Source organism: Pongo abelii, chromosome 23 (genome assembly GCF_028885655.2).
Source record: "Pongo abelii isolate AG06213 chromosome 23, NHGRI_mPonAbe1-v2.0_pri, whole genome shotgun sequence".
In the NCBI taxonomy this organism is placed as follows: Eukaryota; Metazoa; Chordata; class Mammalia; order Primates; family Hominidae; genus Pongo; species Pongo abelii.
The window spans coordinates 25,136,274-25,154,158 of NC_085929.1; the positions used below are offsets into that span (position 1 = coordinate 25,136,274).

General features: G+C 47.4%; 1 protein-coding gene across 1 annotated transcript; it reads right to left on the minus strand.

The window, feature by feature from the left end:
• Window positions 1–309: 309 nt before the first annotated feature.
• On the minus strand, window positions 310–17,086 carry LOC134759405 (ubl carboxyl-terminal hydrolase 18-like). The gene is made up of 10 exons (XM_063722760.1): window positions 16,911–17,086; window positions 16,692–16,788; window positions 15,704–15,849; window positions 10,295–10,374; window positions 9,602–9,748; window positions 7,728–7,823; window positions 6,758–6,925; window positions 4,385–4,516; window positions 3,819–3,868; window positions 310–935 (listed from the first exon to the last, which is right to left on the minus strand). The coding sequence occupies exons 2-10, from the start codon at window positions 16,721–16,723 to the stop codon at window positions 890–892; spliced, it is 897 nt and encodes a 298-aa protein (XP_063578830.1). The 5' UTR covers window positions 16,724–16,788; window positions 16,911–17,086; the 3' UTR covers window positions 310–889.
• Window positions 17,087–17,885: the final 799 nt, after the last annotated feature.

Consider the following 17,885-nt stretch of genomic DNA (forward strand, 5'->3'; position numbering starts at 1 on the left):
CCAGATCAGGTGCAAACTTCCAAGCCTCACTGGATCCCCTCCACATTCTGAGCTCCACCTGACTTCCCATCGCTATCCTTCCCCACCCGCCTCCCTGGTAGAGAAAAGCTGAGTGTGTGATGCTGTCTGAATGCTGAGCACGGCCTTTTGCGGCCAGTCCACTGCATACGCTGCCCCTATCGGAGACCTCCACCTTAACCCTTTCCAGCCTGGAGGCTCCTCCCAGGTCCCCACAACAGAAGTGACTTCCCTTGCCCTTGAATTCCTGTAGCACAAGCCCTACTGCCCCCCATTAAAACGGCAAAGTCCTTTTGTGGAAAATAACTTTATTCATGATTGTGTTTATCACAGTATCTTATGGAGAAGAGATGATCAATAAATATTTGCCGAATAAATGAATAGCAGTTACAAAACACTTGATTTATATGGAATTAATGTTGGTTCTCAAAGTGAAAAATTACAAACAGCACTGATATTCAGCCAGTATACAAGTCTGGTCACAGCAGTTGTAAAATACTGAAATACCCCCTGCCACTGACCTTTGGCCCCCAGATGCCTCCCACTGCCACTGCTCTCCCCACTGGGAACCCCTGAAGTTCGCACAGGCTCATAACTAAAGGGCTAATGTCTTGCACAGCAGCGAGCACCCAGGACCGAGCAGCCACATGGCCGGGTCCGCTGGTGAAAGCATCCATTCTGACTGATCAGGATCTGAGGGGCCTCATTGTTAAATATTTTGATAATATCCCTAATTATAAATAAGGCTCAGTTATATAGTTTGAAAACAATGCTTCTCCTCATTGCAAAATCTCTTAGAAGACTCTGTAGATCCAGGAACGGAAATGGAAAATGACAGCATGTCAATCTCTGAAGGTTTTGGGCATACCCATTAGCACTCCATCTTCATGTAAACCAGAAGATATGCAGTTTCCTGCCTAGAGAGAAGAAAAGACACATCAGCACAGCGGCATGAAATCTTCATCAGAAAACAATGCTTCATTAATCCATGACAGGACAAGCGTCAGCAAACTTCCAGGTAGCTGGATTAAGCCTTCATCTATCCATCACCTCGGAGAGGAACAAAATAGGTGTGGCCTGGGAAGATAAGCACTACGTTTCTATTAGTTAATATCTAAAGCGGAGGTTAACAAGCTATGGGCACACAAGCCAAATCCAGCCCTCTTGGGGTTTTTTAAATCTACTTTCAACTTTTTAGATTCAGCTGAGCACATGTGCAGGTTTGTCATGTGGATATGAGCATACTCCCCAACAGTTAGTCTTTCACCCCTCCTCTCCCTCCCCATCCAGCAGTTCCCAGTTGTTGCCATCTTTAAGTCAATGAGTCCCCATGTTTAGCTCCCATTTATAAGAGAGAATATGCATTATGTTTTGTTTGTTTGTTTTAAATGGAGTCTTGCCCTGTAGCCCAGGCTAGAGTGCAGTGGCACAATCTTGGCTCACTGCAACCTCTGCCTCCCAGGTTCAAACGATTCTCCCTCCTCAGCCTCCCAAGTAGCTAGGACTACAGGTGCCCACCACCACGCCCAGCTTTTTGTATTTTTAGTAGAGACAGGGTTTCACCGTGTTAGCCAGGATGGTCTCAATCTCCTGACCTCACGATCTGCCCGCCTCAGTCTCCCAAAGTGCAGGGATTACAGGCGTGAGCCACCATGCCCAGCCTTTTGTTTATTTTTTGATGAGACCGGTTCTTGCTCTGTCACCAGGCTGGAGCGCAGTGGCACAATAATAGCTCACCACAGCCTCGTGCTCCTGGGCTCAACTGACCCTCCTGCCTCAGTTTTAGCTTCCTGAGTAGCTAGGACTACGGGTGTGTACCACCATGCCTAGCTATAATAATTTTTAATTTTTTGTAGAGATGGAGTCTTGCTTTGTTGCCCAGGCTGGTCTTGAACTCCTGGCTTAAAGTGATCCTCCTGCCTCGGCCTCCCAAAGTGCTGGGATTAAAGGTGTGAGATCACACCCAGTCTCCAAGCCTCTTTTTGCAAGTAAATGTAATTGGACCCCAGCCATGCTCATCTGCTCATGTACTGTCTACGGCTGCTTTTGCTCTATAGGGCAGAGTTAAGTGGTTATAACAGACACTGTACAGACCACAAAGTCTGAAGTACTTTCTCTCCAGCCCTTTACAGAGAAAGTCTGCCAATCTCTAATCTCAATAACAGGGAAATCAATGACAACCACAAAGTGACAAAGATTGGGTGTCTAAGATGGATGCTCAGAATAAACGAGAGAGAAAGATGCAAAGTAGGAGGAGGATTTCAAACGCAAGCTTCACCTAATCCGTTATTTGTCAAATGACCAGGCCTATCTCTGTAGCTGAAAATCACCTCAAATAGCATCTCTGATATACAGTCTCAAAGCTCAGCCAAGAAATTTACAAAGTCTCTCTGCTTTAACTTCATCCACCTTTTTTCTCTCCAGCTTCTCCTCGGTAGTTAATGATTATAAAAATATTTATTGGCTCACACCTGTAATCCCAGCACTTTGGGAGGCCGAGGTGGGCGGATTACGAGGTCAGGAGATCGAGACCATCCTGGTTAACACGGTGAAACCCCGTCTCTACTAAAAATATAAAAAAATTAGCCAGGAGTGGTGGCAGGCGCTTGTAGTCCCAGCTACTCGGGAGGCTGAGGCAGGAGAATGGCGTGAACCCACGAGGCGGAGCTTGCAATGAGCTGGGATCCCACTACTGCACTCCAGCCTGGGTGACAGAGCAAGAATCCATCTCAAAAAAAAAAAAAAAAAACAGTGTGATGGCCAGGCGCGGTGTTCATGCCTATAATCCAAGCACTTTGGGAGGCTGAAATGGATGGATGGCTTGAGCCTAGTAGTTTGAGACAAGCCTGGCAACACAGCGAGACCTCATCTCTACAAACATTTTTTTAAAATATGCCAGGGATGGTGGTGCATGCCTGTAGTCCCAGCTATTCAGGAGGCTGAGGTGGGAGGATCACCTGTGCCCAGGAGTTCAAGGCTGCAGTGAGCTATGATCACACCACAGTGCTCCAGCCTGGACAACAAAGCAAGACTCCATCTCTAAAAATAAAATTAAAAAAAAAAAGATCTTTGCTGTAAAAGAGGTATGCTCAAATGCAATAAAAGCATATAAGAAGGCCGGGTGTGGTGGCTCATGCCTGTAATCCCAGCACTTTGGGAGGCTGAGGCAGGCAGATCATGAGGTCAAGAGACTGAGACCATCCTGGCCAACGTGGCGAAACACTGTCTCTACTAAAAATACAAAAAACAATTAGCTGGGCCTGATGGCACACACCTGTAGTCCCAGCTACTCAGGAGGCTGAGTCAGGAGAATCGCTTGAACCTGGGAGGCGGAGGTTGCAGTGAGCGAAGATTGTGCCACTGCACTCCAGCCCGGCAACAGAGCGAGACTCCGTCAAAAAAAAAAAAAAAAAAAAAAGAAAGAAAACCATACAAGAAGCCCCTACGAATCTGGGTGAATCAGCAAAGGCTTCACAGGATAGGAAAAGGCCATGAGTATGAAAACATGAGTGGGGAGTTGGCCTAGATGGTAAACGAGGAGGACAATACGGCCGGGAACTGCATGTGCACAGCAAACGGGAGATGGAGGGCACGGCTGATTGGCAGCTACCTGTACTTTAATATTCCTGGAGTGTGACGTGTGAGGCAAGCATGGGGTGGTGGGGTGAGTGCTGGAGATGAGGCGGACAGTGAGCCAGCCATCAGCATGTTAGTAACAGGGGAATCCACGGGCATTTCCTGCAGCTCCAAGGACCCTATGTGAGCTCATCAGACTCCCATTACCCAAATCCGTTTCTTACCAGTGGTAGTTAGGATTTCCATAGGTACACTGGATGTCTTCCCAGGACACCTGGAAGCCAGAAACAAATGAGGTCAAGCAGCCAGCTGACACAAGCACCCACAGAGGACAGGATGCTATGGTGTGCCCCTCATCCTCCAGACAAGCCCACCCCTAGCAACTCCCAAGAGCCTGGAGCAACAGCAGGAGGATGTCTTGTGCAATGAAGTATTTTTAGCGCCCTTGTCCCTGTGTTTAAACTTGGTCATGCTTATCCCAGAGGCCTAACTTACATATTTCTAACTCTCCTTGCTCTCTAGACATTTCCCACAAAGCAGAAAGCTGCAGAGCATGAGCCTAGAGCACCAAAAACTTAGAAGTGGAGGGAAGTGAATTGAACCCTTACAGAGGTGCAAACCACATGGGGACTTCAGACCGAAAAAGGCTTGAACCCTCATCAAAGGCCTCACACCCAGACAGCAGGACCACAGTGTGTCTTGATCTCGGAGACCCATGCAGCCCTGAGCCCAGCATTTGCTAGAGGTGGCCAATCCAGGGCAGGAGGCAATTGTGGACGATGTTTCTTACCAAGCAAATATTGGAGTCATTGAAGCAGAACCATTTTCCATCCACAGCATTCCGGATGTAGACACAGTAATGACCGGAGTCTGCCATTCCCACGTGCGCAATCACAGCAAAAAGCTCAAACTGCCCTCCAGGCTGGAAAGAAACAGGCACGAGACAGTTCACCCACCACCACAAACACGACTGCCTCACACACTTATACCTGCCCACCCTAGGTCCGACTCTGGGACTTTAGAATATTAGAAAACAGTCCCGACCCACGGCCAGTGGGCACCCTCCAGGAGGGGCTTTCCTGAGTGTGGATCCTGTACTGCGAAGGCTCAGCAGCTTGACAGGCAGAGCACACAAGAGATGGAAGGCAGGAGGTCACGAGAGAGGCCCCTAAAGCCAAGGCAAGATTGGAACTTCCCCCTGGGAGGGGTGGGGATCATCAGAACACAGTTCTGTTTCTCCACAAGCTCAGGAATGACCCTAACCTGAGCCACTATACCCAGCCAAAAAAGTCTTTTGTAGAGGGAGGGGAGACAGAGGGCAAGGGCGGCACACGTAAAGCTGAGTCACCCCCAGTGGAGGCTGAAATTATCCCTATTTCCATTTGCAGACTTTGTGCAGAACTTTACAAAATGCAGGGCAATATCTGTATCTAAATATTAGTTTACAAGAAATAAAAAGGTTACAGGAACATGTTAAATGATACCAACCAGCCAGTGCTGGCATTTGAAAAAAATATTCAACCAAATCAACTGCAAGGAAAAGAAAATGAGCGGAAATCTAAAAGGAACTTAAGAAAGAAACTTAACCAAATGCAAGTGTAGGCGTTGTTTGGATCTAGCGTCAAACAAAACACATAGATTATACAACAGTCAGGAAGTCTGAACGTTGACCAGATATTTGATGCTATTAAGGAATTGCAAGATGGAGATGATTATCTTTTGAGTGCTTTTATTCTTTAGGGATACATAATGAAGTGTTTATAAATGAAATAGTATGATTTGCTTCAAAAAAATCCAGTACAGGGTTGGGTGAAACAAGAGGGTGGGTTATAGGAAAAGCAAGACCTGCCATGAGTTTTGGTAACTGTTATAGCCGAGGATTCACTGTCTAACTCTTCCTTCACTACACACTTTGGTATCTATTTGTAATGTTCCATAACAAAGTCTTTGTTGTTGTTGTTGCAAAGGTTGAGTCTTGCTTTGTGGTCCAGCTGGGCTCGACTCCTGGACTCCAGCAATCCTCTTGGCCTCCCAAAGAGCTGGGATTACAGGCGTGACCCACTGCATCCAGCCAAAAAAGTCTTTTTTAAGTGAAAAACAATTTTAAATATACTTCATCGGGCAGAATCTGCAGGTAGAAATAAAAAGAACTAGAAGGAAAGAAAAAGAGAATCCTATGAAATGTATACGGCCTAAGTAGCTAAAGAAATCATATAATAGGAGCTATTGTAACGTATTATCAGGCCTTAATTTTCTAATTATTATTTGGCATAAATAGCCAAACAGACCAATAAAACAGAAGAGACACTCCAAAAATAGACCTGTACATATGGGAATACAAAATTTGCTATGTAGCATTTCAAATCTATGGAAAAAAGATATTTGTCTTTTTTTTTTTTTTTTTTTTTTTTTTTAGTTTTTCTTGTTTTGTTTTTAGAGACAGTGTCTTGCGCTGTCACCCAGGCTGGAGTACAATGATAGATCATAGCTCACTGCAGCCTCAAACTCCTGGGCTCAAGTGATCCTCCCACTCAGCCTCCCAAGTAGCTGGGAATAAAGGTTTGTGCTACCACACCCAGCCAATTTTTTTCTTTTCTTTTTTTTTTTTTTTTTTTTTGAGAGACGGGGGTCTCATTATGTTGCCGAAGCTGGTCTCGAACTCCTGGGCTCAAGCAATCCTCCTGCCTCAGCCTTTCGAGGTATGGGATCACAGGCATGAGCCACATCACCTGGCCTTGTGTCTCTTTTTTTCTCAGAATCTCTCAATGAGTTATTATCTCAGGACAAGTAAATTAAACTTTACTCTGATTAAATGTGGTCCAGTCAACTGGCTACTTTATGATTATTCTCAAAGTGGGCACACGCCATCTGAAGAAGAAAGTTTGGTTGGTACTAAGAACCCACAATGACATGTTTGCCTATGCATTTCTATGTATTCCACGTTACTTCCAAAGGAGCCTACTGAATTCTGGATTCTGTCCCTCAGTGCTGTGAGGCATATGAACACAAATCCAATATTCAGAAAGAAGAAAGTCTTTTGAGGCTGGGGACAGTCTCTGAGGAACAGGTGGCTCCTAGCAGACTGGGAGTGAAGGAAGGGAAAACGGAAAGGACGTGGCATCTGGGGAGAAGCAGGATGGCAAGGAGGTCGGGATCATCCCACCTGCTCCTCAGCATCACAAGACTCTTGCTTCGTTGGAAGGACCTGACTGAAATCCAAGCTCTGGGGGAAGTACAGGGAGTGGCAGATCTTTCTCGTCTGTGAATTCCTGATGGAGAATCGCATGAGGTGGATTGTCAGGGTCTGGGGAAAATGGGTCAGCTTCAAGACCTGAAAAAACAAAATCGCTCTGGAGATAAAGTCCACTTGGAATGAGAGAGTCAGAGAAATGTCAGGGCTAGCAACGTGTTCTTCCCAAAAAGAGGGGAGCAGGGTGACATCACGGAGTTCAAGGCACCTGTTCACTGAATCTGCTGAGCTCCTCTGAGAATAATGCAAAACTTGGCTATTCGACCACCGTGTGGCCCCCCACAACAGGCACAAGGGCACGGGGCTCTGCACAGGTACCAGGACCCAGGGAGCCACCGCGTCTGCTCCAGGGAGCTGGTCTTGCCCCGAGGGAAACGCCCTGCTGGCTGCTCTCAGGCCCCCTCCTGCAGGCCCTCTCAGTGATGCGACCATGAGAAGCCACATCCATGGCTCTGGATATCAGAACCCCAGCGTCCCAGATACTAGCCAGACCCAGATTCCCTTTCTCACCCACTGCCGGGTGTCCTCGGGGGCCTCTGATGATTCTATCAGGAAATCCACAGGGGGCAACCCCAGACTAGTGAAGGACAGATGACCCCTGAACAGCACGGGTTTGGACTGTGTGGGTCCACTTATACACAAATTGTTGTAAATAAATACAGTCTGCCCTCCCCCATAGGCACGAGTTCCACATCTGCAACCAAATGCTCATCAAAAATACAGTATCCCAGATGCACAATCGCATACATGAGGGACTGACTTTTCCTATACGTGGGTTCCACAGGGCCGACTGGGTGTGACTTGAGTGTGTGTGTATTTTGGTAAAAGCAGGGGTCCTGGAACAAATCCCCCATATGCACCGAGGGATTTAGGGAATGAGTACCTGTTTCCTATGGGTCTTCTTCCCACAGTTCTCACAGAAGCACTTGCTTTTTCTTGATAACTCCCTGGGCTGGAAGAAGCAATGCAGGGCGTCCTCCTGTCCCACCCAAGAGAACAGGGAAAAAGCAGCGTTGGTATTTCCCACCTTGAGTACTATATTCATCTGTTCTCACACTGCTGTGAGACAATAGCTGAGACTGGGTAATTTATAAGAAAAGAAATTTGATTGGCTCATGGTTCTGCAGGCTGACCGGAAGCATGGCAGCAGGAAGCTCCCAATCATGGCGGAAGGCCAAGCAGGAGCAGGTGTCTTACCTGGGAGGAGTAGGTGCGAGAGACCAAGTTGGGAGCTGGAGTGCAGGGGCGCGATCTCGGCTCACCGCAACCTCCGCCTCCCGGGGTCAAGCGATTCTCCTGCCTCAGCCTCCTAAGTAGCTGGGACTATAGGCTGTGCCACCACACCCAGCTAATTTTTTATGTTTTTAGTAGAGACAGGGTTTTACCATGTTGGCCAGGCTGGTCTCAAACTCCTGACCTCAGGTGATCCGCCCACCTCAGCCTCCCAAAGTGCTGGGATTATGGGCGTGAGTCACCACACCCAGCCCGGCTCCACACTTTTAAACAACCAGATCTCATGAGAACTCACTGTCACAAAGACAGTACCACGGGGGATGGTGCCAAACCATTCACGAGAAACCCTCCCGCATGATCCAATCTCCTTCTACCAGGCTTTACCTCCAACACTGGGGATTACAACTCAACAGGAGATTTTCGGGCAGGGACACAGACCCGAACTGTATCAGGTACAGCCTCCCCACACTTTGCAGCTGAGGGTTTCAGCTTTTCTCCTGGTTCTCCTCATATCCCCCTTAATGCCTGGCCTGGTGTGGTCCACCTGGCAGGATCTCAAAGGGCACCTACTGACGGGAGGAACAAAACAGGAGGGGGCTCCTATTAAGGGAGCAGGATGAGGGAAGGGAGGTAGGAGGGAAAACATTTTTGCCGAAACAAAGGAGAAATTGGCCAGAGCCATGAAAATAAGTGACTTTTCCGAAGCCAGAGATAGATCAAAGAGGGGAGGGGGAATTGGCCACACTGTGCTGTGTGGTGCGATGCTTTGAGGGTTTGTCCTCCCCAAAACCCGGGTTAAAACTGAATTCCCAATGTGGCTGTATGGAAAGGCAGGGACTTTGAGAGATAATTGAGGAGGGCAAGGTGGCTCATGCCTGTAATCCCAGGGAGGCTGAGGCAGGTGGATCACTTGAAGTCAGGAGTTTCAGACCAGCCTGGCCAACGTTGTGAAACCCCATCTCTACTAAAAATACAGAAATTAGCTGGGCATGGTGGTGGGCACCTGTAATCCCAGCTACTTGGGAGGCTGAGGCAGGAGAATCGCTTAACACCAGAGGCGGAGGTTGCAGTGAGCTGAGTTTGCGCCACTGCACTTCAGCCTGAGCGACAGAGGAAGACTCTGTCTCCAAAAAAAAAAGGTGTGGTGGGGGTGGGGGGAGTTATTGCATCATGAGGGCACAGCCCTCATAAATGAATTAATCCACTCATAGATTAATGGGTTAATGGGTTAATGGGTTATCCTGGGAGTGGGACTGGTGGCTTCATACGAAGAGGAAAAGAGAATTGAGCTGGCACATTAGCACGGTCAGCCCCCTCGCCATGTGATGCCCTGCACTGCCTCGCCTCAGGACTCTGAGAGTCCCCACCAGCAAGCAGGCCCTCACCAGGAGCAGCCCCTCAACCTTGACTTCCCAGCCTCCAGAACTGTAAGAAATAAATTACCTGGTCTCAGATATTGAGTTATAACAACAGAAAATGGACTAACACATACAGGGGCAGCAAATACCAAGAGAATCCCCTTACCAGTGTCTTCAGGGGCTTTGAGTCCACATCAAAAAGAGAAAGTGGGAGGGTGAGCATGCTGCTGTTTCTGCTACTCTCCATGGCACAGTCAAGGCAAATCAAGGAGTCCTTCATCCGGATCATATACAGGGCCTGCAGCCTCTCCACCTGCAAGAGGGGGAGCAGAGAGGTGACATGGGAACACCACCATAAGCCAGGTCAGGCCAACTGCCAGAAGGTGAAGCCAAGAGACAGAAGCTCCTCACAAAGGTGCAAAATAATACCAGTAACAATATTATGAGACTGTGATAAGTGTTTTATGTGGATTCTTTTTTTTTTTTTTTTTTTTTTGAGATGGAGTCTTGCTCTGTCGCCCAGGCTGGAGTGCAGTGGCAAGATCTCAGCTCACTGCAAGCTCCGCCTCCCGGCTTCACGCCATTCTCCTGCCTCAGCCTCCCGAGTAGCTGGGACTACAGGCGCCCACCACCACGCCCAGCTAATTTTTTTGTATTTTTAGTAGAGACGGGGTTTCACCGTGTTAGCCAGGATGGTCTCGATCTCCTGACCTCGTGATCTGCCCGCCTCGGCCTCCCAAAGTGCTGGGATCACAGGGGATTAACTCTTTTATTTCTCTGCACACTACAGGAACAACAGCTGAATGAGGGAAATGAGCAGCATCTTAAGCTTCCGAGTGCTCTTGTTCTAGGTTCTTACCAAGTGCACATCAGTGATCTGGTCCTTCATCAGGTTCCAGAGTTTGAGGTACAGTTGAGCAGCATCATGTTGGACAAACACTGGCCACAGAGAAAAGGAACAGCCAATTAGTGAGGTCTTCAGAGTTGTTTCTCATGCCCTGGTACTTAGACACACATGAACACTCATCACTTTGTCTCTTCCTAGCCCTCCACCCCACTGCAAGGCTAAGTTGGCACTACAGAAGAAGTGATCAATAAATGAACGGTAAGTTTGGTATTGATTTTTGAGAACGCCTCTTAAAACTTAAGCTCCAGTGCCAGGTGTAGTGGCTCATGCCTATAATCTTAACACTTCGGGAGGCCAAGGTGAGAGGATCGCTTGAACTCAGGAGTTTGAGACCAGCCTGGGCAACATAGCAAGACTCTATCTCTATAAAAAATTTAAAAAATTAGTTGAGGGTAGTGGTGCATGCCTGTAGTCAGAGCTACTCGGGAGGCTGAAGCAGGAGGATCACTTGAGCCCAGGATGTTGAGGCTACGGTGAGCTGTGATGTCACCACTGCACTCAGCCTGGGGAATGAGATGTCCACAGGGACTTTGAAAAGCACTGATACATTCCTGATGATCTAGAAGGCCAGGCGCATGCCCAAGTAAGACCTGAGAGGGCTCCGATCCCTCCCCTCTGGCTGACCACAAGGCCACATGCAAGAAAGCAATGAAGGCGAATACAGAATCACGAACTGCCCAGTAACAATAAAACAGCAACAACAACAAACCCTGCTGTGGGGACCTCTGATGTCCAGTGTTGCCACCTTACATTATCTAAAATGTTCATTTTCCAACAAAAGAGACAAGACATACGATGAAACAGAAAAGCATGGCCACACACAGGAAAACAGCAATCAGTAGAACCTTTCACTGAGAAGCCCTAGATGTTGGCCTTACTAAACAAAGACTTTAGCTGTTATAATATGTTCAAAGAAATAAAGAAAACCATGTCAAGGAAGTAAAAGAAACTATAAAAATGCTGCCTCACCAAATAAAAAGTATCAATAAAGAAAAAACTATAAAAAAAGAACCAAGCAGAAACTCTTGAGTTGAGGAGAACAGTAACTGAAATGAAAAATGTACTAGAGGAGGTCAATAGCAGATTAGAGCTGGCAAAAGAAAGAATCCATAAATCTGGAGCTAGGTTGATTGAGGTTCTCCAGACTGAGGACGGAAGGAAAGCTGAACACAGTACCCATGCAGCCGAAAAGCTGATGAGCTGCTCACCGCATGTAGAGTTCAACTAACTCTGATACAAAAAAAAAATGTGATACAAAAGGTTTTATATACAAACGTGAATTTATTCTGAAGCCAGCCTGGGGGAAGGAGCAAGACACATCCTGCCTTTTAATGTGCCATTTCTCCTTTGGAGGAGAGAGGGGCATTTTCATAAGGTGTGTTGTGGGGGTGGGGGGAGTGAGCAATGGCGGTTTTCTACCGGGCAGTTATCAAGTTCCCAGCAGCTGAGTTGGCGCCTTTCTGGGCAGAAGTAAATTATAAAAGTGGCCAAGTGGGCATGCTTTCTCCATGCCTTCCTAGTGGGTGAAAGACAAACCCCTAGAGGGTGGAAGTTTCGAAGCCACCCCCTGGCAGGGAGAGTTCCCTGGTGGGTATGCTTTGGGCTGCAAATCTACTGCCAAGTCTCAGGAAAGATCAGCTGGAAGAACTTGCCCTGTTCTCAATCAAACCTCCATCAGCCTACCTCCATTTACGGATTCTTCCTTTTGCCCAGCAGGGAATGTCTGGAGAGGGGTAGGCGAAAGGTGATATTTGCATTTCTAAAGGGCTAACAGGAAACAGGAAACAAGGCCAGCCGCAGTGAGGGGTGAGGGATGGGAAGAGGAAAAGTGAAAAGAAAATAATAAGAAAACTAATGAAACGATCTCTTAGAAAATGGGAGTACTCAGTTACACCCAGGTGGGTTCACTAGTGAACGATGGGTTCTACCAAACATTTATGGGAAAAATTATACCAATTCCCTACAACCTCTTCCAGAAGACAAAAGCAGAGAGAACACTTCCTAACTCATTCTCTGACGCATTATCCTAACACCAAAACCAGACAAACATTGTAAGAAAAAAACCTAAAAACCAGTATCTCCTGTGAACATAAATGCAAAATTCCTCAACAAAATATTAGTGAATCAAATTCAACTATGTATAAAAAGAATCACAGAGGGTGACATAAGCGAGATGGTAGAGGAGGAGGCTCCTGGTGCTCCCTTCTCCCATGGACACACGGTAAAACTCTCATCTACACACAGATCAACTCCCTCTGAAAAAGAAACCCAGAAACTAGCTGAGAGAGGCCTGCACTGGGGGCAATGGGGAGAATACCCACATCGCAATGGGTTGGAAAAGCTGAGACACACTCGCTCCACAAGCCCCACCCTAGACACAGTACCTTACTGTGAGGAAGGAATCCCTACTCCCAGCTGTCTCCTGGAGAGGGGAGGGTTTGGACCACACATAGGCAGCCCCAGCTTTTGCAGTTCCCACTAACCCTAGTGGCTGCTAGGTCACCTAGCTCTGGGAGCAGACATGGGTCAGCAGTTATGAATCCTCTGCGACCACAGAGGGCAAAGAGGCAGTTTTAAATGGGCACGTGATCACTTCCAGTAGCTGTGCTCCTGTGCTCAGCACAGAGCAAACCGGCAGAAATGCCAGGCTCCTAGTTTCTCCCTGGAAGGATATGTCTGTGGGCTCTCCTAGCTGTTGCCCGAGGGATGGGCTTCTATTAATAACTGGCCTGCACCTGGAGCCAATGAGGCAGGTAAACAATAGATTTCCAGGAGTCAGGACAGGCCTGTGGGCAATTCCCATGCCTTCTCCCACCCCCTGCTCTACGATAAATCAGGTCTCTAACTTCACACATTGAGTACACAACATTTACCCCTCTCAAATGAAGGTCTAGCTCCTCAGTCACCGAGGTTTGGGAGCTGACAAGGCTCTGTATTTGTGAGTCCCACAGGGGCACAGACACCAAAGAACATCCCCCCCAGGCCCAGTGCAGCGTGAACAGGCAAAAAGGCCCGGCTCCCACTTTCTCCCTAGAAGGAGTTTGTCTGCACAGTGCAGCTGCTGCCCTGGGGTTTCCATGCATCTAGGAGCTGACAGACCAGGAAACCACTGCTCCTCTGAGACCCTGAACAGGCAAGTGAGCACCTCCACAGCTGCTCCCATTGGTTTGCTCGACAGATAGCGTCAAGCTTCCAACTAACCTGTCTGTCTCTAAGCAGAGAGCAGCCAGCATTCACTAGGCCCCTGGGGGTGACAAAGAGTAAAACAATGCATGAAAGAGTGTGCAGTTTAAACACAAGTGCAGGCACTTGCCACAGATCCTCTGTCCAGCATTTTGCAGAGCAAGTGGCGGATAAACTCACGCTCCCAGCTTTTCCCTGAGGATAGAATAAACTGGAACACACATTTAATGCCCCAACGTCTCCAGCTGCACCTCAAGGGGCTGGTTTCTATTTCCCCTGTCTGGGCCACTGACAGGACTTGACACACTCTAATCTCCTGAGGGCTGCTAAGAACATAGATGACAGTTTGGACAACACAAAGGGTCAAGAGGCGCTCCAAGTGTCTGGCAGGGCTAATTGGTAAGTTCGTCTCTTATACAAGGCCAGTGGGACAAGACTAGGAGAGGTATTTTTCTTTTTTTCTTTTTTTTTTTTTTTGAGACGGAGTCTCACTCTGTCGCCCAGGCTGGAGTGCAGTGGTGCGATCTCGGCTCACTGCAAGCTCCGCCTCCTGGGTTCACGCCATTCTCCCGCCTCAGCCTCCCGAGTAGCTGGGACTACAGGCGCCCGCCACCACACCCGGCTAATTTTTTGTATTTTTAGTAGAGACGGGGTTTCACCATGTTAGCCAGGATGGTCTCCATCTCCTGACCTCGTGATCTGCCCGCCTCGGCCTCCCAAAGTGCTGGGATTACAGGCGTGAGCCACCGCGCCCGGCCTGGGAGAGGTATTTTTCTTAACTAAAGTACAGAAAATAACAGAGAATCAAGAACAATGAAGAACAGAGAAATATGTTCCAAGCAAAAGAACAAGATAAATCTCCAGAAAATGCCCCCAGTGAAATGAAGATAAGTGACTTACCTTACAGACAATTCAAAATAATGATCATGAAGATGCTTACCATGTCTAGGACAGCAATGCATGAACAAAGTAAGAATTTCAGCAAAGAGACAGAAAAAGTTCAAAAGAAATAATAGAGCTGAAGAATACAATAACTGAAATAAGAGCTCAAAAGGGAAGCTCAACAGACTAAATCAAGCAGAAGAAAGGATTAACAAACTAGAAGATAGGTCACTGGAAATCATTCAGAGGAGCAAAAATGAAAAAGAATGAAAAAGAGTGAAGATATCTTAAGAGAGTTAGGGGACATCAAGCAGACCAAAATAGGCATTATCAGAGTCCCAGAAGGAGGAGAGTGAGAAGAGACAGAAAGCTTATCCAAAGAAATAACAGTCACGAGTTGGAGATCAACATTTCAGTCAATGGCAGACCACATTAGCATAGTGGCCATAGCATGCAGCCTAGCTGTGTAGTAGGCTGTCCCATTTAAGTTTGTGTAAGTCCACTCCATGATGTCCACACAATGACAAATTCACCTTCTGATGCATTTTCAGAACATATCTCTGTTGGTAAGCAACACATACCTATAATGACTGAAAACTTCCCAACCCAGGGAAGGAAATAGAAATCCACATCCAGGAAGCCCAAAGGACACCAATAAGACTGATCTAAAGCAACCCACATCAAGACACATCGTCATCAATTTCAAAAGTTAAAGACAATTCTCAAAGCAGCAAGAGAAAAGCAATATATTAGACACAAGGGAAAACCTGCAAGTGTGGGATTTCTTTTGGGGGTGATGAAAATGTTATGAAATTAGATTGTGATGATGGAGGCATAACTCTGTGAATACACTACAAACCTTTGAATTGTATGTTTTTAAATGGATGAATTTTACAGTATGTGATGCACATCTCAATATAGCTATCTAAAAAAAAACAACACCTAACCTATTTGTGAATTATTTTGTAGAACACGTTTTCTCTTTTTTATTCCTTTATTCTGTTTTCCTGCAGTTCCCTAACTGTGGTGGAATAAGCTTGGAGGAGATGCCTTCACTTACTCTACTGAGAGGCAGAAAAAGGGTAGGTACGGAAGTAAATGTCCATAAATAATATCAATTCTGCACCTCCAAAGATGTGTGCCTCTTACGCAAATGTCTCTATTATCTGAGGGGTCCAGGCTACCTAACTTCCTTCTTGTTGCTTCACTGCCCATTAGTTCCTCTCTTCACTCTCTCTCTAAGCTTCCCACCCCCTTTGGATCAGCAGCCAGGAGCCCAGTGGGAGGGTATCTTACGGGGCACATTGTACTTCTGCAGGCAGTAGGCCAGCTCCAGGGGCCGCACTGCTTTCTGCCGGCTGTCCTGCATCTTCTCCAGCAGCAGAAGCATCTGGAAAGGGACGCTTCTCCTCTGCTCATCAGCTCCCCTGGGCACCGTGATCCTGCCACACAAGAACAGCCAGAAACCTCCTTACATGTAGTTCTCAAAGCTAGGTGCACACTGGAATCACTTGGGAGAAATTGCAAATCTTCATATCCAGGCCACTCCCATACAAATTAAACCAGAATTCTGGGTCAGGGGGTGCGGGGCACGGGCAGTTACCAGAATTTTTCAGTTCCTCAGATTATTTCAATGTGTGGTCAAGGTTGAGCAGCACCATATGAGTGAATCTGCTCTACAGGGGACCCTCTAGAGAGGGGGATCAGCACGACTGCTGCCTTGGCCCCTCTGCACCCTGCCCAGCAATCATGCGAGGCTTCATCTTAAAAAAAAAAAAAAAAAAGTACCGATACCTGGGCCGCACCCCAGACCAACCTAAGAAGTTTTAGAAATAATGTGTAGGCCAGAATATGCAGAAGCCAGTCTTTCCTCTGCCAGCTTTTGAGAGAAGGTCTCAAAAAGTCCAAGTCACTGTGAATAACGGAATATATTAAAAATGAAATAATACAGGCTGGGTGCAGTGGCTCACGCCTGTAATCCCAGCACTTTGGGAGGCTGAGGTGGGCGGATCACGAGGTCAGGAGATCGAGACCATCCTGGCTAACATGGTGAAACCCCGTCTCTATTAAAAATACAAAAAAAATTAGCCAGGCATGGTGGCGGGCTAGTCCCAGCTACTCGGGAGGCTGAAGCAGGAGAATCGCTTGAACCCGGGAGGCAGAGCTTGCAGTGAGCCAAGATCGCACCACTGCACTCCAGCCTGGGCAACAGAGCGAGACTCCATCTCAAAAAAAAGAAAAAAGAAATAATACAAACGCTTATCAGCCTGAAGAACAGTCTTACCTCTTCAATATCCTGGCGAAGTCCACATTCATTACAAATACCTGAATCAAGGAGTTAAGGCAGCAGGTCTGTCCAATGTTGTGTAAACCAACCAGGCCTATAAGGGGAAGAGAAAAAAAAAGCTGAAGGCAAGGCCTAGGTAAAGAAGTTGACAAGGCTGGGCATGGTGGCTCACGCCTGTAATTCCAGTACTTTGGGAGGCTGAGGTGGGCGGATCACCTGAGGTCGAGAGTTCAAGACCAGCCTGGCCAACATGGTAAAACCGTGTCTCTACAAAAAAAATCCAAAAATCAGCCAGGCGCGGTGGCTCGCGCCTGTAATCCCAGCACTTTGGGAGGCCAAGGTGGGCAGATCACGAGGTCAGGAGATCGAGACCATCCTGGCTAACACAGTGAAAGCCCGTCTCTACTAAAAATGCAAAAAAAATTAGCTGGGCGTGGTGGTGGGCGCCTGTAGTCTCAGCTACTCAGGAGGCAGGAGAATGGTGTGAACTTGGGAGGTGGAGCTTGTAGTGAGCCAAGATCTCACCACTGCACTCCAGCCTGGGCGACAGAGCGAGCCTCCATCTCAAAAAAAAAAAAAAAAAAAAAAAAATCCAAAAATCAGCCGGGTGTCATGACAGGTGCCTGTAATCCCAGCTCCTTGGGAGGCTGAGGCAGAAGAATTGCTTGAACCCAGAAGGCAGAGGTTGCAGTGAGCCAAGATCGCGCCACTGCACTCCAGCCTGGGCAACAAGAGTGGAATTCTGTCTCAAAAAAAAAAAAAAAAAAAGTTGACAAAAATCTAACGTTTTTCTTAAAGCTACTAAGGACATGAAGTCCTGTAAAGTCTCTCAACTACGATGTGTTCACTCAGCTTGCAAACAAATCAGAGAGAAGATATCAAACATGAACCTTTAAAAAGCTCTATCACAAGGGCCAAGCACAGTGGCTCACACCTGTAATCCCAGCATTTTGGGAGGCCGAGACGGGAAGACCACCTGAGGTCAGGAGTTCAATACCAGCCTGGCCTACATGGTGAAACCTCATATTTACTAAAAATACAAAAATTAGCCAGGTGTGGTGGTGCACGCCTGTAATCCCAGCTACTCGGGAGGCTGAAGGAGAACTGCTTGAACCTGGCAGGCAGAGGTTGCAGTGAGCCAAGATCGTGCCACTGCACTCCAGCCTAGGTGACACAGCAAAACTCCATCTC